General features: G+C 40.5%; 1 protein-coding gene across 3 annotated transcripts in view; it reads left to right on the top strand.

Annotated features, from left to right (window-relative positions):
• COL12A1 (collagen type XII alpha 1 chain) overlaps positions 1 to 24,736 on the top strand; it is a 114,796-nt gene that overhangs the window by 53,359 nt on the left and 36,701 nt on the right. For all 3 annotated transcript variants that reach the window (XM_061427226.1, XM_061427224.1, XM_061427225.1), the window contains 19 exons: positions 654 to 794; positions 1,874 to 1,999; positions 4,443 to 4,582; positions 4,792 to 4,924; positions 5,029 to 5,055; positions 5,391 to 5,533; positions 8,062 to 8,191; positions 9,213 to 9,352; positions 9,785 to 9,914; positions 11,323 to 11,465; positions 12,781 to 12,910; positions 13,210 to 13,352; positions 14,643 to 14,772; positions 17,115 to 17,234; positions 18,309 to 18,455; positions 20,179 to 20,295; positions 20,444 to 20,590; positions 21,084 to 21,158; positions 22,994 to 23,133. In XM_061427226.1, the coding sequence (XP_061283210.1) occupies positions 654 to 794; positions 1,874 to 1,999; positions 4,443 to 4,582; positions 4,792 to 4,924; positions 5,029 to 5,055; positions 5,391 to 5,533; positions 8,062 to 8,191; positions 9,213 to 9,352; positions 9,785 to 9,914; positions 11,323 to 11,465; positions 12,781 to 12,910; positions 13,210 to 13,352; positions 14,643 to 14,772; positions 17,115 to 17,234; positions 18,309 to 18,455; positions 20,179 to 20,295; positions 20,444 to 20,590; positions 21,084 to 21,158; positions 22,994 to 23,133 (2,402 nt within the window). The remainder of the gene's footprint in view (positions 1 to 653; positions 795 to 1,873; positions 2,000 to 4,442; positions 4,583 to 4,791; positions 4,925 to 5,028; positions 5,056 to 5,390; positions 5,534 to 8,061; positions 8,192 to 9,212; positions 9,353 to 9,784; positions 9,915 to 11,322; positions 11,466 to 12,780; positions 12,911 to 13,209; positions 13,353 to 14,642; positions 14,773 to 17,114; positions 17,235 to 18,308; positions 18,456 to 20,178; positions 20,296 to 20,443; positions 20,591 to 21,083; positions 21,159 to 22,993; positions 23,134 to 24,736) is intronic.

Genomic DNA, 24,736 nt, shown 5'->3' with positions numbered 1-24,736 from the left:
GAAATGAGAGACGAAGAAAGTTGGTCAAACAGGCAGCTAGAAAGAGTGAGCTTCATCTCATGTGACAAGAGAAAAACTCTTCTTTAGTTATCCTCCTCCTTGTCCTTTTTAAGGTGAAGGTTTGTTTGACTTGGGAAAAATTTATCGTTGGATTTGCTCCTAACCATTTGGGTTTCTGTGGGTTTTTTCTTATGAACTTATTGGATGTGTAATTTTGAATCATCTTCATTCTTCACTCTTGTAACTGTTTTGTTTTGCTATCACATAACTTCAGGAAGCATGACACTTTGATTTCAATCTCAACTGATTTAATATTTGATAAAAAACATAAGCTGTACATTTATGGCAAATTATGATTTATTATAGCTGAGCAGCAAGTAAGAGTTTTTTTAAATAGAATGGGAGAAAGTTAAATATGAATGAGAAAGAGTTGTTATAAAAATTTAAATGTATCCTATTTTTAAAAAGCCTTCTTAAGAATTCAGCTGTATCTCATAGAATCAAAGTGCTTTTGTCATCATGACCAATTTGTTTAGTTACTTTGCTGCACACCTTTAAGTTTTCTTCAAGCAACTTCTTGAAAGCTCGTGTGGAAGCTGCAGAGCTTTGTGGTTGAGAATAAATTCTGGTCCTAATTTATCATGCGTCTCCAGTGCCTCTGCCCAGTCCCCGAGACCTGAAACTCAGAGACGTGACTCACAGCACCATGAACGTCGCATGGGAACCCGCACCTGGAAAAGTGCGAAAATACATCGTTCGCTACAAAACCCCAGAAGAGGAAGCCAAAGAGGTAGGTTGAGGTTGGAAGCGGTTTAGAAATATTTGTTTTTCTAGTAGTTTAACAGAAGAATCTAAACAGGTATAGCATGTTTTGAATACTCGACACTTTATGAACATACTGTTGAAAACTTGTCATATATTAACAAAGCACTATTTGAATATTGATAATATATTGGACTGTTTTGCATTTAGTTTAGAAATGTTTTGCTGTGTGATATTAATCCTAAAACATCATCCCTTAGTAGATGAAGGGTTACAGAATCTAGATGGTATTTCACTCTCCACCTGATGCCTAATATGATGCTCTGCATTCTATGAATGACTAAGAAAATGTCATAATGATGTTCCTAAAAATGAAAGGTAGCAAGGGGATTCAGGAAAGAAGAGGGGGAGTTTGTTGAGGAATAGGGAGGTAGTACAGTTGAATGGGACAGAGAGAAAGTATGAATATAGTGTCAGAAGGGTGTCTCTTTGGCTTTGAACGTTTCTGAATTGATGTTGGGATGAAAAGCTATTTCTGTGACAACCTGCTTCAGAGTGGGAGCAAACTGAGGGGCTTCACCAGCAAATGGGTTTAAAATGTATGTTCCCCTGAAGGGACATGTAAGAACCTCAGAGGCAGTTTTGGAAGCTAGAAATAGTTTCTGTAAGCACCCAGTTGCAGACTGTGCTGGTCTTCTGAACTGCGTGCAGGCTAATTTAGACCTGTGCACATATTCTTTTCATTCTGGGTTTCAATTTTCAGAAGCAGTACAATGACCAGTGGGTCTTACAAGCTAATGCACAGGAGAATTTTTCTGAAAGCAATGAGGCAGTGACTCACAGGGAAATGGGGAGAAAGCGATTAGGTTGTTTGAATTCCTAGGCTGTCATCATTTACCAAACACAAGGCTCTAGTACATACATCGTTTCCACTTTGGAAACTATAAACGGTCTTCAGTTCCTGGACTGTTAGGCAAATTGGAAAACTTTGCTGTTTTTTTTTTTTCTGTACTGCAGTTCTTATGCTCTCGTGCTGAGAGACACAGCCAACAACAGAGAGAGGTCAAAACTAAACTTTGTAAAAATAGTTCCACCGCTGTATTACAGGTAGAGGTGGACAGGTCACGGGCCAGCACACCGCTTAAAGACCTCTTCTCACAAACCCTGTACACAGTCAGCGTGTCTGCTCTATACGAAGAGGGGGAGTCTCCCCCAGTGACTGCGCAGGAAACCACCCGTGAGTTGGGCTCATGCTTTAATGATAATTGGGAAATAGCACTGCATGCGTGTGTCACTAACTGATTATTTCATTTCTTAAAATTAAAAAAAATTTTTCCAATGGAAGTATAGATTTATCATGTTGTGTTAGTTTCAGGTGTACAGCAAAGGGATTCAGTTTTACATGGACCTCTATAATATATACTGTAGATATATGTATATTCCTTTCCAGAATCTTTTCCCTTATAGGTATTACAAAATGTTGAATGTAGTTCTCTGTGCATTTCTTAATGTTGTTTTTGCCAGAATTTAATACTGTTTGGGATCAGGCGGTTCCTCACTTAGTCACTTCCCATCTTCTATCCTTAGGTCTAGACCTTTTGTGATAATTTCTCTCCTGTTATTCTACCAGCCACTGTCACTAACTCGTCTTCCAGATACTTAACTGGTGTGTGTGTGTGTGTGTGTGGAGGCGGGGGTGGAGTGAAAGCGTGCTACTTCCACAGTATTTAACTCAATTATTATTGCCCGTCGGGCTTTTCCTGTCTATACCACTTCCCTCTGGCTCCCTCCTAATGAATTCCATGTATTTTGCTCAATTTTGAACCTCCAGTTTCTGGCTCAGTGCTTAGCATGTCATTTTCTAGATAAGTGGTGTTTAAAAAATTGAAGTCTAGAGCCAGCAGAGTTCCCAAGAAATATATTAGGAGCCACGTAGGTAATTCAAGATTTTCTAGTAGCCACATTAGAAAAGGTAAGGAGAAAAATGAAATTCACTTTAATAATGTGTTGCATTCAACCCAGTTTGTCCAAAATATTAACATTTCAAAATTTACCAGTATAGTAATTATTAGTGAGATATTTCACATTTTTTTTTGATAATAATTAAAAAAAAATCTAATGTGTCTTAATTTGGGGCTTCCCTAGTGGCTCAGTGGTAAAGAATCTGCCTGCAGTGCAGGAGATGCAGGAGATGTGGGTTTGATCCCTGGGTCAGGAAAATCTCCTGGAGGAGGAAATGGCAACCCACTCCAATATCTGTGCCTGGAGAATCCCTTGGATAGAGAAGTCTGGTGGGCTACCGTCCATAGAACTTCAAAGAGAAGGATACGACTGAACAACTGAACATACACGCACACACGTGTCTTAATTTAAGCTTTCAGTGCATCTCAACTCAGATGCCACATCTCAAGTACTCATTAGCTACATGTGACTGTTGGCTCTCATGGTGGACAGCACAGGTTTAGAGAATTCAAACAACTTGCCCAGCCTCGCCCAGGAAGCTAGTGGTGGGATAAGTGCTGTGATCCAAAACTTTTCCAGCATCTTTATTACCAGAGGATCAGAAACTCTTCAGTGCCCCGCTGTCTGTACATAATCAACGCATCTTGTCAAATATCACAGACTCCTATGTAACTTCAGACAGTCTCTACCTCTGCTATTTTCTTACCATGTGAAATCTCTTAGCAACTTCAATTGCCTTCTTGGCATCAGTTCTTACCTGGAAAGGGTAGTGGCTGGAGATGAAAATTTGCCCATAGGTGCACACTGGCGTAAATATAACAGGAATAGTAAAGGGAAGGAAAGGTCAGGAAGAAAGACTAGTGAAAGCAGGTAATTTAATATTAATACTTGTTTTTAATCCTTAAGATTTCCTAGGAACTTTTAGACACATCCAAAGTGCATCCTTCATGGTTGGTTTGTTCTGCAGTCATGCTTGTCAAAGTGGGACCAGTCTTTTTATCTCAATGGGCCTTTTCATTGTCATTATTAGAAACAAATTTTTGATGGCTCTGGCTTTTGTGTAGTTGGCTTTGGTTACCAGGAGATAGAGGAATAATTGACAATGAAAGCTCAGAACGGGTGGCAGACGTTCCAAATTGCTTGCAGTGCAAGCTCGCTGGGGTGCCTGGTCAGTAGAAGAATCCTTAGCTGGGATTTCAGCCATCCTCAGCACTGCAGGGCTGTTCCTGTCTCTGAACAGAGTTGATACAGTCAGCTTCATGTTGTGTGTCAGGTTAGTAATCTGTAGGAAAAGCTTATCTGTGGGTTACTTAGATTGTAAGTAACGATCTTCATGAACCATGAAGGTTCATGCTCTCTCTGATACTACAGGCTAAAGTTCGCCTTCTGTGTTGCTTGTGGAAAAGAGTCCAGGGTTTTCCTTAGATTCTCAAAAAGTGTGAAGGGCAAAATGATGAAGAACCACTGCATTAGAATAGTATGACTACACGGTACCTTTAAAAAAAAAATCACCATTTTAATAGACTGAAGCAGTCTGTTATATCCATAAAATACTTGCAGTTCTCAGGGCTCTCTCCCATATTTACTTTCAAATGAACTGAATTTGTAAGACACTTGGTTCTAATGTTGTCAGCCAGTTTCCTCAAGTCCGTTCAAGGCTGTTTTATTATATTGAGTTTGTAGATCACATCCAAAAACATAGCCTTCTCTCATGACAGACACCGTGCCAGCCCCAACAAACCTACAGATTACTGAAGTAACACCAGAGAGTTTCAGAGGGACTTGGGACCATGGAGCTTCTGATGTGTCTCTCTATAGAATCACCTGGGCGCCTTCAGGAAGCGCAGATAAGATGGAGGTAGTGTTAATTCTTTTTTTTTTTTTTTTAATATATGACCTTTGTTGCCTGAAAAGCATCGTTTCCTACTAGTGACATTTGAGCTCATGGCATGCCTCAAAGCAGGAAGAACATCTGGCTAAATGATGTCAACCAACTGCCGTGGAGCTGTGATGCACACGGTGACTTAATCTTGTGTGGGCTTGTTTTTTTTTTCCTCTTTCCTTAAGACCATCCTAAATGGAGATGAGAATACTCTGGTGTTTCAAAACCTGAACCCCAACACTCTCTATGAAGTTTCTGTTACCGCCATTTATCCTGATGAGTCAGAAAGCGATGACCTGATTGGCAGTGAGCGTACACGTAGGTGTTTAACCTTCAGTAGGACATTTTTTTTTTTTAATTAACAGAATAGAGCTTTGGCTGAATTAGTAATATTTTGCCACTCTCTCTCTCTTTTTTTTTAGTGCGTTTGATACCCTTAACAACACAAGGTAAGAACTTAATTTGCTGATTGTATGAGTCCTGAACAAATGAATGAATGAAAAATACCACAAAATCCATTGCAAATAGGCCTTCTGCTTTTACAATAAATTGTAAGGTGTTGATTGGGACCTCTTTTAAACAGGTCTCTCTGGAAGAATTTTTCTCTTTGCTACTATCTGTTAAGGAGTCCTTTGAGACTCAATGACCATCATTTGTTACGGGGTCAGATTTAGTTCTGAGTCTAGAAGTACAAAACTCTGCTCATGTCCTTGGAGACAGTGCATATTTGTCGGGGAGGCATTCTTCAGTTTGTTTACTTTATTTCTCAACAATCTTTTCTCAGCTCCAAAGAGTGGCCCACGAAACCTTCAGGTGTACAATGCAACATCCAATAGCTTGACTGTTAAGTGGGATCCCGCTAGTGGTCGTGTGCAGAAATACAGAATCACCTACCAGCCTTCGACAGGGGAAGGCAATGAACAAACGGTAATCTGTTGGGAAAAAAGATACCTGGTTACATTCTTTTTCTCCTCAAGCTATCACTCCCAGTGTTTAGTTAGTCAGACTTACTGTTTTGAGAGTTATGAAATTTACTGTATTAGTTGGAATTATTTGGCTCCATCCCTAATGGAGCCTCATAGCATCAGGCTTGTCCCTCAGTGTATTCATGTTTTCTTAAAAACTATTAGGGCTGGGTTATCCATGAGGGTATTTAGATTTTTGAGTCTATTTGTATTTTCATTTCTTATGTCTCTGACTTGATCAAGTGTTGAGAGAGTTTGCTAATCTTCCATTATTCTAATTTTTCTGTTTTTTGCATGTCATGATGTACGTCTTAGTTCTGGTGTTTCTTGATCTGGGTACCTGTTCAGCCTGACTTATACTATTTATCACATTTGCATTGATCCAAATGGAGGTTCCTGAGGAAGACAGTAGGACTGTAAACTCGGCCTTCATCTTCTTTATCTTCCCAGACTTCCCTTATTTAACAGAGCCCTTGTCCATTCACTTTGCTTACTTTGAACCTTCTCCAGCTTTGTTTTATGAAAGGTGTGGCCCAAACAGCACACATTACCCTGGGTCAGGAAGCAGTGTGATTTTTATTTAGACAGAGTGATGCTTTCTGATTTATTTCAAATACTTCATTTGGTGAGGTCTGGCATTTTGTTGACTTTTGCGGGACTGTACTCTTTCCTCACAAAGCCTTAGAGAGAGATGAGTTATTAACTTTTAATCATTCGACTCCAAGCTCCAGCAAATGGTCCATACCTGTTCCCAGTTTAGAGGTGTTAGGAGAGGTAGATGCTGGCAGTGGTTAAAGGTCTCTGAACCCACACAGTAAGTGGATTATGCTGAACTAATGCTGCTCGTGAGCTGCTCTGTTGAGGTTTCCGTAGAACCTGACTTAGGGAGTGTGATACATTTGGATTAAAAATTTCTTAGAGTTCATCATAATGAACTAAATACCTAGTGTCATCAAGTGGCTTTTATATAAAATAAGACATTTAATGCATTGATATTTTAATGACAGAAACAGAACTTTCGTCTGAGCTGGGCCACATTTAGATAAAACTTGTCCTTAGCATTTCTGTTCTTGGTGATACTGACCATGGAACTGCTGCCTCGAGTCTTTTTTCCTATCCCTCAGCTGTTTGTTGTAAGCAGAAGGAGTGCCCTCAACTTATCCTCTGTAAAGTATTAGCTGACAGTCCCTTAGAGTCTGTTATTCTTAGGGCTATTTGCCTTTTAATGCTGGCTCATAAAATAACCAAAGTAATGACTTACTGATGCTAGCATTATTTTGGAGAACTGGATGTAAGGAGTAGGCACACTCTTCTGTTTCTTCATGGGGCTAATTCTACTAAGTGGATGCTTTCAGATTTGTTAAGTATCAAATACATTGATAGTTCCCTCTCATAATCTCAGATACTAAATTTGTTAAAATTAGCCACTGTGGGCTTCCCTGGTGGCTCAGACAGTAAAGAATCCGCCTGCAATGCAGGAGACCTGGGTTTGACCTGAGGGTTGGGAAGATCCCCTGGAGGAGGGCATGGGAACCCACCCCAACATTCTTGCCTGGAGAATCCCCATGGACAGAGGAGCCTGGCGGGCTACAGTCCATCGGGTTGCCAAGAGTCGGATGCAACTGACGACTAAGCGGCAGCAGTGATTGAGTTTGCCCGTGCGGAAGAGGAGTGCAGTGATTCACTGAAGTTTTCCCTGAAACTCACACCACGTGAGTGGATGGGTGCTAAGTGGGGAACATCTGGACTGGCTGTGGCGTGTGCACTCGTGGTGGGCAGCATGCCATTTTCATGCGATTTTAATTAGTCTGGCATAAGCATCTGAATTCGGTAGACTGTTAACAAATCATACAAATTTCCCTTTCAACAAGATAACGAGATGGCCTTAAGCGGGACTCTGTAATCAGAGGACGTTGAGAGAGCTTCATACCACAAGGCTGGAATCCTGGAGTGTGGCCTGGCAGAGGGTCCCGTCATGTAGTTTCCCAGCTCATGCTGTTAGAGGGGTAGTTTTTGAGGGGGAAACCAAAAGCTTTAGATCTTTTGCTGAATCATTTTAATGTGTTTTTAAAGCAAATAAGAAACATCTGTAAAAAAGGTTAAGAATAATACTGAATGGTGTGGCACCTCCAATACTGTGCAGTTCTTTGCTATCTTAAAGTTCCTGTGCAACTTGCTTATGATTAATGCCTTTTTTTGGGGAAGAGTTCTGTGAAACGTGTTTTGGATGAAATTTCACAGTGCTGGCAGCTAGCACGTTGAAATATCTTTTTAAGGTCACCAGGTTTAAGGCTTAAAATCCTTTTTATGATTGAAGGTACATCTTTTACATTTAAAATTATACCTAAGATATATTTCGAACTTTCACTGTGGGACATGTTTCCAGATCTTGGCAAGCGTCTCTCTATAACTACCCTGTAGAAAGAGCTTTCTCTAGCAGGTTAGTGAGATGGAGAGACAAGGCTGACACTTACTCTTGTTTTGCTCAAGACCACTATAGGAGGACGGCAGAACAGTGTTCTGCTGCAGAAGCTGAAGCCTGACACTCCTTACACCATCACTGTGTCCTCCCTGTATCCGGATGGCGAAGGTGGTCGCATGACGGGAAGAGGCAAGACCAGTAAGTGAACCCAGAATCCTGTGGCTTTAAAAACAAAAGAATTAACTCATTTGTTTACTTTTGGCTTTTCTGGGTCTTTGATGCCGCGTGGGCTTTTCTCTAGTTGGCGTGAGGAGGGGCTACTCTCTCTTTGCTGTGCTCAGGCTTCTCACTGAGGTGGCGTCTCTTGTTGCAAAGCACCAGGCTCTAGGGCTCTTGAGCTTCAGTGGTTGCAGCTTCTGGGGTCTAGAGCACAGGCTCAACAGTTGTGATGTGTGTGTTGAATTGCTCCGTAGCATGTAGGATCTTCCCAGATCAGGGCTCGAACCCGTGTCTCCCACATTGGCAGGCAGATTGTATAGCACTGGGCCACCAGAGAAGCCCAGTTCTGTGGCTTTTTAAATAACCTTCCTGGAAATGGAATCATATCTTTCTCTGGAAACCCTGGGGCGACACAGAGCTTTGCTAATCTTTTAAAATGCATGTTGATAATGATCTCAATTGTTTTTAATATCCTTGGAATTCTCTGTCTCTGTTCACGGAAAAAAGACATTTATAATTACTCTGTAGTTCAGTCGCTCAGTCGTGTCCGACTCTTTGAGACCCAGTGGACTGCAGCACGCCAGGCCTACCTGTCCATCACCAGCTCCGGGAATTTACTCAAACTCATGTCCATTGGGTTGGTATTATTCTCTGCTGCTGCTACTGCTGCTGCTAAGTCGCTTCAGTTGTGTCCGACTCTGTGCGACCCCACAGATGGTAGCCCACCAGGCTCCCCCATCCCTGGGATTATGCTCTAGGATAAAGCAAATAAAAACTGCCTTTGGAGCCAAAATGTCTCTGGAGAGATGAGACAGACATTCATCTGGAGAGATGATCACAGACACTCTTTCATTTATTCACTACTTCGGCAAATATTTATGGGGTGCCTACTATGGGGGACCTGCTGTGTTCTAGGGTTCCTGGGACACATCAGTGAACCTGTGTTCTGTGTGTGCCGGTTGTTCACATCACACCGTGACATGCTTTCTGTGCATTTCAGAACCTTTGAATACCGTGAGGAACCTCAGAGTGTACGACCCTTCCACCAGCAGTTTGAATGTTCGCTGGGACCACGCTGAGGGCAGTCCTCGCCAGTACAAGCTCTTCTACGCACCCACAGCAGGGGGCCCGGAGGAACTGGTAATTATTTCCTGTAGGGAAGAATGTGTGTTTGTTTCAACTGCAGCCAAATGATTGCAAAGTAGAGCTAAAGAATTAAAAATTTACCTTGGAACCTAAGAAATACATATTCATTTAGTAGAACTTGACGGAAGGTAGTAGGTTGCTGCCTCGGGTGCCTGGGTGATTGGGGAGATTTGGGGACAGAGGATTGGAGCTGAGGGAAGTGATAATTCGGGGAGTTCTAGGAGGGAGTCTAGGATGAGTGTAAGAAGTCTTCCTTCACAAATAGTTATAACAGTGCTTCTGGGAGCCCATCATTCCATCCCAGTATTACAGAACTTGCTTCTTGATTTGGTCTTGATTTATATTTTAAGTATTGTATCATTCGAAGCATTATTTCTTTTGCAAGTTTTTCAAATCAAGTACTTTACATTTTATTAAAATCTTTAGGTACCAATCCCTGGGAATACCAATTATGCCATTCTTAGGAATCTACAGCCGGATACCCAGTACACCGTTACAGTGGTGCCTGTTTATTCTGAAGGTGACGGAGGACGCACGTCAGATACTGGAAGGACACGTAAGTAAGAAGGCAGAAAACGTAGCTCTTTCATGATACACTTTGCTTTTCAATGTAAAGGCCACGTAGGCACATTGAAGAACATTTGGAAAATTCACGATAGCATAAAACTATAAAAGTTGCTAGTTTACCATCCAAATGCCACCAACTGTTATTATTTTAGTGTATGAAACAGAAAAGTTATAATGGCATTCTTCTTCTGAAATGGCAATTTCAGAATTTATACATGTATATATAATCGTCCGTATTCTGTTTCACTGGCAAAAATTCATGAACTTTGCTTTGTGCTTTATAAATTTATGTGGAGCAGTATTTTGTAACTGGCTTTCACAGTGTCAATTTTTGAAATCTGTTCGTCACATTACTTAATCACACATTTCTCTGGTTTGCTGATGGCGTTGAAAATCTGAGTGCTTTCATTTGCCATTAACATCTTGAGAAACCAGTTTATAGTGGTTTTACAATTCTGTGTAGTATTGCTTAAAGGCTTTGGGGCATACCTATAAATATTTCTTTGGCTTTAAAAATACACTTGCTGATGGCTGAAAGAGAGCAAGTTCAGATGACTTCTTTTGGCAAAAGATTAGTGGTCTGGAAAGATGATGATATTGGCTAAACTAGAGTTTGGGGTTAATACACGGATTTAATTTGAATGTTTTTCTAAGTCCCAGTTGAGGCAGTTAATGGAGAACTGAGTGTATCTTTTCTCCTTCCTTTTGCCTTTTATTTTAATCGTAGAAGACATTCAGTGTCGATTTGCTGAATGAGAAGGAATGAATGGGTGAAGATAGCTATTTGGAATTAGGTGGCTTCATCCGTGTTGCCAGGTTTCCCTTAGAAGGCAGAGCTATAAAATCATCTATCTCTCCAGTACCTGTGTGGGAAAACTGATGCTTCTTTTCAGTTTCTTTTATGGCCATGAGTGCTCAGTCGCTTGATTGTGTCCTATTCTTTGTGACACCATGCACTGTAGCCCACCAGGCTCCTCTGCGCATGGAATTTTCCAGGCAAGAATACTGGAGTGTTTTGCCATTCCTTCTCCAGGGGATCTTCTTCCCGACCCAGGGATTGAACCCGCATGTCTTGCGTCTCCTGCATTGGCAGGTGGATTCTTTACCACTGAGCTACCTGGGAAGCCCATTTTATGGCCAACCCAGTACTGTTGCTTTTACTTGCTTGTTTTTATTGGCAACAACTTCACTTCCATATAGACCGAAGACATAGTTGGCTAACTTGGACTACATTTGGATTTGAAAATTTTTAATCTGCTTTTGTGTGTGGATAATTAGATGTTTAAGGAGGACAATATTTTATCCTTTTGGAGAATGGAAGTTCTGGAGAAGTGATAACAAAAACTCAACATAGATAAACAAACATAAGAAATATGTGTTGGCTTTTCTTTCCTCAGTGGTGAGAGGGCTGGCAAGAAACGTCCAAGTGTACAATCCGACACCAAACAGCCTGGACGTTCGCTGGGACTCGGCACCTGGCCCAGTTCAGCAGTATCGCATTGTGTATTCACCTCAGGATGGTACAAGACCCTCCGAATCTGTAAGTTATGTTGTTGCCTTGGAACTTGGCAAAAGAATGCTGCAGATTTCACTACATCTCCAGCTGTAGTAGTTGCCGGCCCCGGACAATAAGTCAGTTGGTGTGGCACTGGGTCTCCTGGAAACTTCCTTTCTTGATAAGCTTAGTCTCATGTTCGTGTCCTGGTTGGTTGCCTGTGAGAATGCAAGCCATAGACAAGCCTGCATGTAATGCTTAAATGATGGCTTTTGATGAATTAAAGTATTACCTATAGGGTTAGTTAGCAAAAATGAATTTTATTTTAAAAATGGAAATAAGCTATATAAGTTAAAAGCCCCAGTAGTTAATGCAAATCTTTGCTAGCCCTTGTTAATATGGGCTTTTGTTACAACATACACATGTCTTTGTTAAGAAAATACTTTGTTAAAGTTTGCCTCCATTGGCTCTTAACAGATTGCCCAGTCTATCTTCAATTCATAGCACTGTGCTATTTTTTTAAAAAGTAGATTAATAGAGATCAGAAATTACTAATTTGACCTTGAATATGGGCTTCCCAGGTGCTGCAGTTGGTAAAGAATCCGCTTGCCAATGCAGGAGACACAGAGACGTGGGTTTGATCCCTGGGTCAGGAAAATCCTCTGGAGTGGGAAAGAGAAACCCACTCCAGTATTCTTTCCTGGAAAATTCCATGGGAAGAGGATCCAGGTGGGCTGCAGTCCACGGGGTAGCAAAGAGTCGGACGTAACTGAGCACGCATGCATTATCAGAATACCTATGGGAAAGTAAACTTATAAACTAGTTTAATTTACGAGTCTTTACACAATAAACAATGATGATGAACAAAGATTAAACAAATGAGCAATGGCTGTGTTCTGTAAGAATGTTGATTTGCATGTCCCTGTGTGTGCGGAGTATATTCAGACAACTTTGTCCTTACCCATTGCATGGAGTTGCTATATTAATAGCAAACCTCTGCCCCTCGAGTGTGTGTGTGTGTGTGTGTGTGGTCCCTTGTCTTATGTGTACCTAACATTCAGGACACTTTTGGATCACTGTCATGAGCCCTGGATGTTGTATTTGAGAATCTTTTACAATAAACATAAATAGGAGATAATTGAAGTAAGGGTTCAGTATGAACTAACTTTTTTGGAGAGGAAATTTCTGAGGCTAAATTGCATCGAATGCTATGGCTTGGGCATATCTCACGAGGTAGCACAGAAGTTGGCTTCTGCTGTTAGGCTCCGCTTTTATTGTAAACGTTATTATGCTGACTAATGAAGACTTGGTAAGTGTTTGGGTTGTCACCAGACAGAATCTGGCATGTCCTCCCCTCCAGATTGTGGTGCCAGGAAATACCTACACGGTGCACTTGGAGCAGCTGATTCCGGACACGCCCTATTCTGTGAACATCGTCGCGCTCTACTCAGATGCCGAAGGGAATCCCAGCCCTGCCCAGGGCCGCACATGTGAGGCGAAAATCCTTTCTCCACCGGGTTCTCTTGTGACTCAGGGTGGGAGGCCTGGGGGTGGTGCGGGTGGGGAGTGAGGGGTGCTGGGGGCTGTTTAAGTGAAGCCTGGATCGCTCCGAATACAGCATTTTCTATTCTGGTTTCACATGAGAACCATAGAGGTGTACTTCGTCATAAGGGAGTAAGCAATCTAGAGAGTGGTGAGGTCCTGCCCTGGGGACATTTCTTTCACACCCCCCACCCCACGTTCACTGTGATCACAGACTGGAAACTAATTGTTGTATTTATTTATTTAGTACCACGAAGTGGACCAAGAAATCTCAGAGTCTTTGGGGAGACCACCAACAGCCTCTCGGTAGCCTGGGATCACGCTGATGGGCCGGTTCAACAATACAGGATCATTTATTCTCCCACTGTTGGTGACCCGATTGATGAATATGTGAGTCCGATTCTCATTGTGACTTAGCAGCACTCTCATATTAGTCTTAAACTTTTTGAGTGTCGTATTTTGTCACTCTAGAACCCGATTCAAGTTTCTTCAAGCTTCTTCCTAGTTCTCAGTATGTATATCCATCTACTACAGAGGGATGAACTCACTACTTTCTTTAAAGTTTAATGGTTAATTGATGTGATAGGTTAGTAGAATATGACACAGAATGTTGATTGTAAGGCAGTGAAGTCTGTGCTTTGTAGCCATTTTGTCACATGTATCTTCTTTGACTCAATGAACATGAGTTTGAGCAAACTCCGGGAGATGGTGAAGGACAGGGAAGCCTGGCATGCTGCAGTCCATGGGGTCGCAAAGAGTTGGACATGGCTTAGTGACTGAAAAACAGCAATTGTCTTTGATAGTTCTTCCTTCATGATCCCCATGCTGTAACCTTTGTTCTACTTGAACTTGAAATATTAAACTCAAATTCAAGCCCCTATTTTTGTTAATCAGAAAGTCACATAACTGTCTTTAAGTTTCTGCTCAAGATGAGATACGCAGTATTACCACACTTAGTTGCTAAAGCAGAGAGGCTCAGGCTTTAGTGTTTATTCAGCTTTGCCACTGACAAATATGCAATTTCCTGTCTTTTTCTGAAGACACTAAAAATGTAATTTCCCCCCACTTCACCGTTTGGATTTAGGGGACACCGTGCTGAAGTCACTGTTTTAAGTGATCCCTGTTTGTAGAAGCAGAGCATAGGGTTGGAAGAGAGGCTGAGAGCTCTGTCTGGTTCATTTCCTCTTCATGGGGGCAGTTGATTAACCCCTAGTTAATATCAGCCAAACTGATCCTCTTGAGGACAGAAACTGAGTCTACTTTTGCTTCCTGGTGTGCTCCTGTGGAGGGTGTCACACCTGGCCCCTGGTGGGCACCGGGTGCATGTGTGAGGAAGGAGCACCGTAAAACCGACACGGAGGGTTGAGTGAGAAAGGAGAGGGGCGCAGCGATGCTTGGTCACATGTGTGCGAGATGCTGCCTTTCATTCTCAAGGCTTCCTTCCCTCTGGGAGACTGAGCCACAGGACAGGGACATGGCTGATGTACTATTTGAGCTGAGATGTACCTGACTCTAAAACCATTCCCCTTGCTGTTGGGTGGCAGGGAAGACAGTTTGCCCCACCATGAACACTGTACAACAAGAAGGAACCAGGAAGAAAACATTGCTGTCTATGGGAACACATATTGATCTGAAAATCCTCTAGCTGGTAATAACTTCATAATTTAACTTCCCCTGCAGACCACCGTCCCAGGCAGAAGAAACAACGTAATTCTCCAGCCCCTGCAGCCTGATACTCCGTATAAAATTACTGTTATTCCTGTTTATGAAGATGGAGATGGTACCCATTTGACTGGAAATGGAAGAACTGGTAAATGTCTTCTACCTTTCATAATCTTTAAACTTGGTAGTCTTTGAGTAGCTGTATCTCAGATACGGTATTAATACTGCATCAACATTTGTATCATATATTGCATTTTGTCAAGATGATATGACAACAGAATGTGTTTTTAACTTTTTAAAGGTCCACTAGAAAAAGGAAATGAGACACAAGCCTGTGTATTTTTCTTTGCCTGAGACAGCTTTATCCTTTGGAAAGCCACTGCCTAGTCACTGAATAATATTTTAGTTTGTGTGGTATCAGTTATGGCTGTGGCTATTAATCAATTACGTGTCAGCAAAAAATACCGTGTCACCATTGAATTTGTCATAAAAAGCAAGATGATTAGTAGTCATCTTCTGCCTTTTCGAAGTTAGGTTTTTTTAAAAAATATTTTTTTCTATTGTACAGTTCAGTTGCTCAGTCATGTCCGACTATTGTGACCCCATGGACTGCAGCACGTCAGGCTTCCCTGTCCATCACCAACTCCCAGAGTTTACTCAAACTCATGTCCATTGAGTCAGTGATGTCATCCAACCATCTCATCCTCTGTTGTCCTCTTGTCCTCCTGCCTTCTACCTTTTCCAGCATCAGGGTCTTTTCCAATGAGTCAGTTCTTCGCATCTGGTGACCAAAGTATTGGAGTTTCAGCTTCAGCATCAGTCCTACCAATGAATATTTGGGACTGATCTCCTTCAGAATGGACTCGTTGGATCTCCTTGCAGTCCAAGGGACTCTCAAGAGTCTTCTTCAACACCACAGTTCAAAAATATCATGTCTTCAGCGCTCAACTTTCTTTATAGTCCTAAGTCATTTACGAAGAATTACCAGGGTTCAGGTGTCTTTTCTAGCCCACACGGGTGGCAGTTTCTTATGATTTAGATCACAAGTTCTCCAGTTTGGTAGCTGGAATCACCTGAGGACCCTTAGAAAGGCCTATGCCTTGGCACCACTCACAGAGATACTGAAGTAGTCGGTCTAGATATGGCCTGGACCTACTGAAAGTTCTAGTGCATAGCCAAAGCTGAGAGTCTCTGGCTGAGCTTGGAGGCAGGCTGGCCATCAGTCTACTGGGTTCTGTTAACTGGGCAACGTTGCTAAGAATTTTTTTCCACTTCATTCAGCAAAAATCCCCTTAAGTAACATGATTTCAGGGTCCTTGATACGCTTAATTGCCCAGACTCTTTCTCTGCTTAAACAATCTTGACAACATTACAGGATTTGGGAGAGGAAACATTTGAAAGCTCCCGAGAGAAAAGCAGGACCAGTGTTTCAGCTCAGTCTCTGGAGGTCAGGAATTTGTATTTCTTGACACTTGTCATCCACAGAACTGAGTCAACAGAGACTCCGTTTAGTGACTCGAGATAATTTTAATTGAGCAATTACCAATTTTCACTCCCCCCCCGCTGAGGTTTCAGAATATATTTAGATACTTTTCTGGAGGAAATGCCATATTTCAGAATTTTGTTCTTAATCACAGAATCACAGAACATGAAAAATCTCTCCTAGATCTTGAGTTTTCTAGGAAGGGCCAAAGCCACTTCTGGTTTATGTTATTAGAACAGTTTTTTAAGTTGAAGTCCTTATGTGTGTAATGCTATGAATAATAACTCAGTGGCTGACTATCATGCTATTTCACAGCATTGCTCTTACTGGGAATGGAGTTAGCCTGAGCTCTGGAAGCCCAAGGATTTTCTCTAGGTCTGCTGGTAGAGGTTATAACACTGTTGGGGAAGAACCTTGTTTTAGTCATTAGCTAGCTGTGTAGTCTTGGACGAACCATAGTTTATTTTTGTGATAAGATGGTTGGGTTGCTGCTGCTGCTGCTAAGTCACTTCAGTCGTGTCCAACTCTGTGCGACCCCATAGATGGCAGCCTACCAGGCTCCTCTGTCCATGGGATTTTCCAGGCAAGAGTACTGGAGTGGGTTGCCATTGCCTTCTCCAGATGGTTGGGATAGATAGTCTCAAAACTGCTTTTTTTTTTTTTTTTGCTCTAACAGTCTTTGATCTATAACATTCAAAAACTGGTATGAGATATATTTTAGTCTCTATGATTCTGCATCATATAACATACTGGTTCTGGAAATCACCAGTTCCTGAGTCTGTTTGATTTGCTGTCTGAATTTGAAAAATTTCAAAGCTTTCTGTTGAACATTTCAGTGCTTATTAATTGTTTTTTGGATCAGAACATTATGAGATACTATTAATATGCTCTCGTGGAGCTGCACGGCCAATATTCATAGTCAATACTCATTAAGTTCTATGCTTAATGTTTGTTAGTCCTTGTTTGTTAATAAAAGGTCAGTAATGTGTGCCAATATTTGTTTTCAGTGGGATTACTTCCTCCTCAGAACATACACATCTCTGATGAATGGTATACCAGATTCAGGGTGTCCTGGGATCCTTCACCCTCTCCTGTTCTTGGATATAAAATTGTGTATAAGCCAGTGGGTAAGGAAACAACTTTGTTATCTTAGAAATGCATTAGAGGGTTATTTGTGTATGAGAGTGTTTTTAATTGCATCCTCCATGATTAGATTCTCCTGACAGTTCAGTTATCACATCAAGTTCTCTCCTACCAAAGGTAACATTTCTGGAAATAGTATTCAAGCCCGTGGTTTAAAGTATCATTGTTACTATGGGTTTAGATGTTACTGCCATTAATTTGCATGACTAAGATGTCTTATCTGGTTCATAAAATTCCACAAATTGAAATTGTGTTCAGACAACCTTTATGTTATTATGCTTGTGAAATAATGGGTACTTAATTAATATAAACTATTTCTGTATTTTTCCCATTATGTCAAGGTATTATTCCATTTAGAGCATGTGCATTTTAGTTTATTCACAACAGGCTTGCTTTTCAACTTCCCACTGACACTTTCACTTAAATGGATGTCCTCTCTATTAAATTATTTGCCATCTTTGTTTCCATGTTCTGTCTATATGTTTAGCAAAATGGAAGAAATATACTCTTTGTGCTAAATTTGCTGAGGTATCTTCCATGTACTCGGGAAGGGTGTGAACCAGAAAAAGGAAAAGGAGAAAAGGCAAGTGTCAGAATACGTGAGCTGTACAAGAAACAAAGAGACAACTTCAAAGTGGAGGAATGGGATGCAAGACAGATGTTTTTAAATCCTCTCTACAACAGGAAAATGTTAATTGAGTACCTAGTGTGTACAGAGTACTGTGCTGGCAAAATGAGGCTTTAGAGAAGAAGCTTGAAGTCTGGAGTAGTTGACTGTGTGATGCTTTATTCTTTAAAGGAGCATTAATTGCACACATGCTGCATTCATTAGCACACATGTTAGGTATTGTGCTACACTTTGAGAATAACAAGAAAAGGATTGTGTCTGCCTACAGTTTTGTATTCAGCATATAATGTAGCATGTATTACAGGGAGTAAGTGCATAAGGGCTATGAAATCAATAGTATTCATACTATCATTTAAGTCATTTGATTTTAAGAAAAAAATTGAGACTAGGGATAACATATTTCTCTGTATTTTTGTGATTGTAATAAAAGGTTCCAATGAGCCCATGGAAGTTTTTGTTGGAGAAGTGACATCATACACATTACACAATCTGAACCCCAGCACCACCTATGATGTGAATGTCTACGCTCAGTATGATTCTGGACTCAGTGTTCCTCTGACCGACCAAGGCACTACATGTGAGTCACGTAGCTTTTTGCGGTTGTAAGAAAAAGTGTAGTATAAATGATCAGGTCAGTCTGTTCTAATTTTCTTTCTTAACATATGCATGTTTCCTCAGCATTGAGTAGGTAACCCTTTTGTGTCCAGCTAAACAAATATTTAGGCCATATAATCAAAATTACAAAATGTGTGTGTTGAGATATGTTTATTTCATATAAAATACATTTTAAAATTTGAAAGATAAAAATTTTGGAATTATTATTTCATCCATGAATAATATGTAAGATCATAGAGTTGAGAACGAGGTGGTTTTTCCTGACATTTGATGTTAAACACGGGCTTCCTAGGTGGTTCAGTTGTAAAGAATTAACCTGGCAATGCAGGAGATGTAAGAGGTGCAGTTCAATCCCTGGGTTGGGAAGATCCCCTGGAGTAGGAAAAGGCAACCCATTCCAGTATCCTTGCCTGGAAAATTCCATGGACAGAAGAGCCTGGTGGACTATAGCCCATGTGGTCACAAAGTCACGACTGAGTGACTGGGTAAACACATGCACAGTTGAAAGTTTTCATGTAAATGTCATGATTACTGATTCAGCCCACAGATAGATTTTATCATCATCAAATGTTTTAATGACTATTTCAGAACTTAGCAGATAGAATTTCAGAAAAAATTCTCATTGTTTTTCATGAGATCTTGGACATTCATTGTGTTGAGAGGGGCTACAGACAGACCTCGTTTTATTGCAGTTGGCTTTATTGCACTTTGCAGATGCTGCATTTTCTGTAAATTGAAGTTTTGTGGCAACCTGGCATGGAGCAAGTCTGCTGGTGCCATTTTTCCATCAGCATTTGCTCACTTCATGTCTCTGTGTCACATTTGGTAGTTCTTGAAATATTTCAACCTTTTCCATTATTATTATGTTATAGTGATCTGAGATCACTGATCTTTGGTGTTACTATTGCAAAAAGATTACAATTGGCTGAAGGCTCAGATGATGGTTAACATTTTTAGCAATCAAGTATTTTTAATGAAGGTATGAACATTACTTTTTTTATACAAAAAGCTGCTGCTGCTGAGTCGATTCAGTCATGTCCGACTCTGCACAACCCCATAGATGGCAGCCCACCAGGCTTCCCTGTCCCTGGGATTCTCCAGGCAAGAACACTGGAGTGGGTTGCCATTTCCTTCTCCAATGCATGAAAGTGAAAAGTGAAAGTGAAGTCGCTCAGTCGTGTCCAACTCAGCGACCACATGGACTGCAGCCTACCAGGCTCCTCTGTCCTTAAGATTTACCAGGCAAAAGTACTGGAGTGGGTCGCCATTGCCTTCTCCATACAAAAAGCTACTTCACACTTAATATACTATGGTATAGTGTAAACATAACTTTTATATGCCTTGGAAAGTCAAAATATTCATGTCACTCGTTTACTGGACCAATATTTGCTTTATTCTGATGGTCTGGAACTGAACCTGCAGTATCTCAGAGTTATGCCTGAATGTGGAATTTGCTTCTCTTGAAAATCAGTGATAAAAAGGGAGATCCATTTTGACTGTACCATATTTTCATGTTTGTTTCATGTATATTTCTTAATAAGGAAACAATGTGAACAATGTGAGACTTTAGGCATTACCTTTTTCAGCCACAATGAAAGTTTTAAAAATGTGCTAGGATTAAAAGTTTGCTTTTTGTCTTTGTTTAGGAAGTAAGTCTGTTTCTTCCTGCCTTTTTTTTTTTGTAGTATATTTGAATGTGACGGATCTGAAAACTTACCAAGTCGGGTGGGATACATTCTGTGTCAGATGGTTGGCTCACCGAGCAGCCACTTCCTACAGACTAAAACTAAGCCCCGCAGATGGTACGTGTGCAAAAAATAAAAAACAAATACCTGGAGCACATAGTAGTCACATTTTAAACTTTAGTAAAGATGTTATTTTGGTTATAAAATGATGCATCAACATGCCTTTAAATATAACTATTGACAATGCTGGCATTGTCCTAACCAGGAACCAGAGGACAGGAAATCACAGTGCGTGGATCAGAAACCAGTCACTGCTTCACCGACCTGTCACCAGAAACTGATTATGGCGTCACTGTCTTTGTGCAGACACCAAATCTTGAGGGACCAGGTGTTTCAGTCAAAGAACGTACTAGTAAGTGCTTGAGTAATCTGGGGAGTCTCTGTAAGGCTTCAGAGTAGGATCCTCTGGATGTGGGAGGCTGAAGTGACTCCTGCATGACCACTTCTCCTCGAGAACAGCAGTAGTGAGGTGATGGCAGGTCCTTGAGGTGGGGTCTGTGGCCGGCTCAACACCTTTATCTGTAGCAAACCTGTGCTGCCCCTGTTAGGTTTGGTATAATAAGGAAAGACCTCAAAGAGGGAGCTGGCTCTAGCAGACAGTGAGAAGGTGAATATGTGTTGCATTAGTGACCTTTGCCCATTCTCCCTCTGATTCTGGGCTTCAGTTCCTGCTGCAGTCAATACTGTCTGCCAATGGTACCAAATTTGGATGAAATAGAATTCCCAGCATCAGTGCCAGGGAGACTTAATTTGTTGTCGAGGGCTGAAATGGCTCTTAAGATTTACTTTCTGTGATATGAAATATGTACTTGTTGTGGTTTTATAATTATTGTTTTAAATTCTAGCCTTAAAACCAACGGAAGCCCCGACAGAGCCACCCACACCCCCTCCTCCTCCTACAATTCCACCAGCCCGGGAAGGTAAGTGATGCTATCAGTCCATGCATTCAGCTGCTGGGGACTGAGATCCTTCTTACTTACGCACCCTATACATCATTTACAGTTGACATAGGACATTTCTGATTTATTATTCCTGCGGAAGCGTTTTTAGATCAAAGGCAAAGATGACCAGTGATTCTCTCTTCCCTTGCTCCAGACACATTTTAGTGTGACTAAAATCAATCATAAACCACTGCAGCTCTCAGTGGAGCTCTGTTTCCTCAGTTTTGCAGATGAATGTCTAGTGATGCCTTATAAAATCGATAGTCACATGGTGGGCATTTCTTTCTTCTGGCTGTTGGCATTAACAAGCACTGGGAACCTTTGGTGCTAAATCTGCAATGTAACTCCTGTGGCCTTTGACTTTGGAATTCCTGGCTTCTGACCTGAGAGGCCCTGGATTACACAAAGCTGAAAAATTTCCATTCACCAAAGCTGGAGACATAATTGTCACTTGCAGAGAACTGGTAAAAAGACATATACTGAGCTATTCCTACTGGTCTCCCTGTAATTTGGGGCAATGCTCAGCGTTTCATCAAATTAAGTTTCAGGTGACAGAGGATGAGATGGTTGGATGAGTCATGGACATGAGTGTGAGCAAGCTCCAATAGGTAGGGAGGGACAGGAAAGCTGGCGTGCTGCAGTCCGTGGGGTTGCAGAGTCAGACATGACTGAGCGACTGAATAACAAATTAACTACTGGTTTATTCTTTTCCTACGTTCTGTTTCCAGCATTTAACTGAAAGCATTTCAGACTTTAAAGATTTTTTTTTTTTTTTTTAATCTTGGAAAACTTAGAAGGCTATGATTTTATCTTAGCCTTTTTGGTATGATTTTATCTTATGATTTTATCAAGTCTATTAAAGAAGTAAAATTAAAAGTGTATTATTATAGGATAAAATAGTTGAGTTTCTTTAAATTAAACTTTTGAAAAGAATTCAGTAAATAATTTTTGCTTAAAGACATGCTAAGGTCTTAATAGACGTTAAATTTTATTTTAGAGCAGTTAAATTTTAGAGCAGTTTTGGGTTCACCGCAAATTTGAACTGAAAGTACATGTAGGTCCCAGACATGCCCTGCCTCCTCCCATCCAAACCTCCCCCAACTCTCAACATCCCCCTGCTGCCAGAGTGGGATGTTCGCTACATCCTGTGAACCTATATTGGCACATCATTATCATCCAAAGTCCGTATTTACATTAGGATTCATTCTTGGTGTTAAATATTCTGCACATTAAGTTTTTGTCACTAAAATGTTAAATTCTTATTTTCGGAATTTTCTTAAGCCTTCAAGTCTGAAGATTTAAAGATGTTTCTTTATTTTATTCCTCCCTTTTCGTCCTTCCATAGGATTCTAGTGGCTTAATTTAAAATTTAAAAGACACCTTATCTGCATCAAGTCTTTGATGATTATATATAGAATCTCCAAACCCACTGATGACTCAAGTTCTGTGAATAATTGTTTTTAATTTGATTTCCTCCACATTTATTGTTTGAAGCTACTTGAAGAATTCTATATGGAGGGAGCATGTGTTTGCAGAATGTGCGCAGATGGAGTAATTCCAGAGCAGAGATTGAGAGCACTTCTCAAACTTTACTGTGCACTGGAATTATCTGGCACTTTGTTACTGCTGATTCTGATTCAGGAAGTCTGGGGTCGGGCCCAAGACTCCATTTCTGTCAAATTCCCACGTGATGCTGTTGCTGCTGGAACCACAGAGGAGTAGCAGGGTGTTAGACTACATTTCTCAGTTTTGTAACTTCACTTGAATGAAAGAATTTATGAGACTTTGGGCTTCTTTTGTGTTTTCTCCCCCAGTGTGCAAAGGGGCCAAAGCAGATATTGTATTCCTGACCGATGCTTCCTGGAGTATTGGGGATGATAATTTTAACAAAGTTGTAAAATTCATCTTCCATACCGTGGGAGGCTTTGATGAAATCAGTCCTGCTGGAATTCAGGTGGGTGTCGTTTCAATGGTTGTTCATCTGTAGTGTCTTGCCGTTTCCTCCAAACTTCTTAAGTACAAAGACTTTTCAGTATAAACTCAATTTTGACTTTATTTTCTATTTTCTTTACACATATACTTTTGGGAAGGGCTTAGGTGTAAATGATAAAATGAATAGAAAAAATAAGTATTCCTCTAGGTATTCTCTTGGCTAGATGATGTTCTTGTTGAAGAATTTAGGGAATTCTAACTCTAACTTGCTGCTTAAAACTTCTGACAAGGATCCATTTTCACAAAAGATCACTTTGTGTTCTGGAAGTTAAAGGCATTGTAACTGTCCTACCCTCTTAACTCAGAAGATCCAGGGATGATTAGTGACTGGTTGGGGACCTGTTGTCCCCTCTGTCATGACACTCAGCGCCAGTGGCTCTGTTACTTGTAATTCAGATTCTGCGACCTTGAAGACTCATTTCAATTCCACGCTTTCTGGAGAAGTTTCCTTGATAGTTTTAGGCGTTCCAAACTCCTGAAGGGTTCTGTTTGTATTGCTGTTGTGGCCCTTGCCACTTTATATTGTCATTATTTGTGTGTTTCTCTTCTGTCTAAATCACTGATTCCTAAAGGCAAGAGACAATGGTTTTATTATTTTTTTGGAATATTGTTCTTTCCTTCCATATTTCTCTTGGTGAGTTTTCTTCTTTATTTTGGCTGTTTGTACCTCTTCATTGTGACATCTTAGAGATGTTATGAAAATAAGAGCTTTTGACATAAACCACAAATAATTCTGCAAACAAATCACGTCTTCTTTTATGGAATAATGTTTTATGGAATATATTAAATTTCAAATCCCCAAATAATCCTGTGGATGTTATTCCAACCCAAGATGAGTAAAATGTCAGGCTAGTTATGTTCTTAATTTAATGTGTCAGCAACTAAGCCATTTTAAAAATCCTTTTAGAAATTAATATTTCTGATAAAATATAAGAATAAAAAAGCTACCATATTTTATTAGCTTCCATGTGCCAGCTACTTAGTATATATGATTCTTCTTCCTTAAAACGACTGAAGAAAGTAAGTATAATTGTTTCCATTTTGCTGATGAAAAAATGAAGACCCAGAGACGTTGGGAACTTGCCCAATGTCACAAAGCTATCAATCGGCAGAGTTTTGATCCCATTGATCCTGTGTATAAAGCCTATAATCTTTCTACTAAATCACACCGCCACTGAGTTTGTGATGAGTGATGATTATTGTCACACATGTGCCATTTTTATGTTACCATGGAGAATAGATGGAGTCAGTAGAAATGAGAAACAATTGCTTAGCCAACATTTGAGCTCAAGATAGTATATTCTCATTTCTAATCCTGGAATGTCACTGCTCTCTAGCTTCATGCATCCCTTCTTACATCCTGGACAATAAATACAGTGCATGTACTTTATCAGTTATCAATTACTGAAACTTTTATGAAGATCAGAAATTCGAGAATTTAGTGAGACAGTGGTAGTCAGTGTTATAATATTAGCTATAAAGTGTTTATAATATTTCATCAGGTCGAATACACTTCTCCTTCCCATTCTACAACTAGAGGACTCATTTGAAAATTGAAACATAAA

Source organism: Bos javanicus, chromosome 9 (genome assembly GCF_032452875.1).
Source record: "Bos javanicus breed banteng chromosome 9, ARS-OSU_banteng_1.0, whole genome shotgun sequence".
NCBI lineage: Eukaryota > Metazoa > Chordata > Mammalia > Artiodactyla > Bovidae > Bos > Bos javanicus.
Note: the sequence above shows the minus strand (reverse complement) of the source record. Positions and strands in the feature narration are given on the sequence as shown.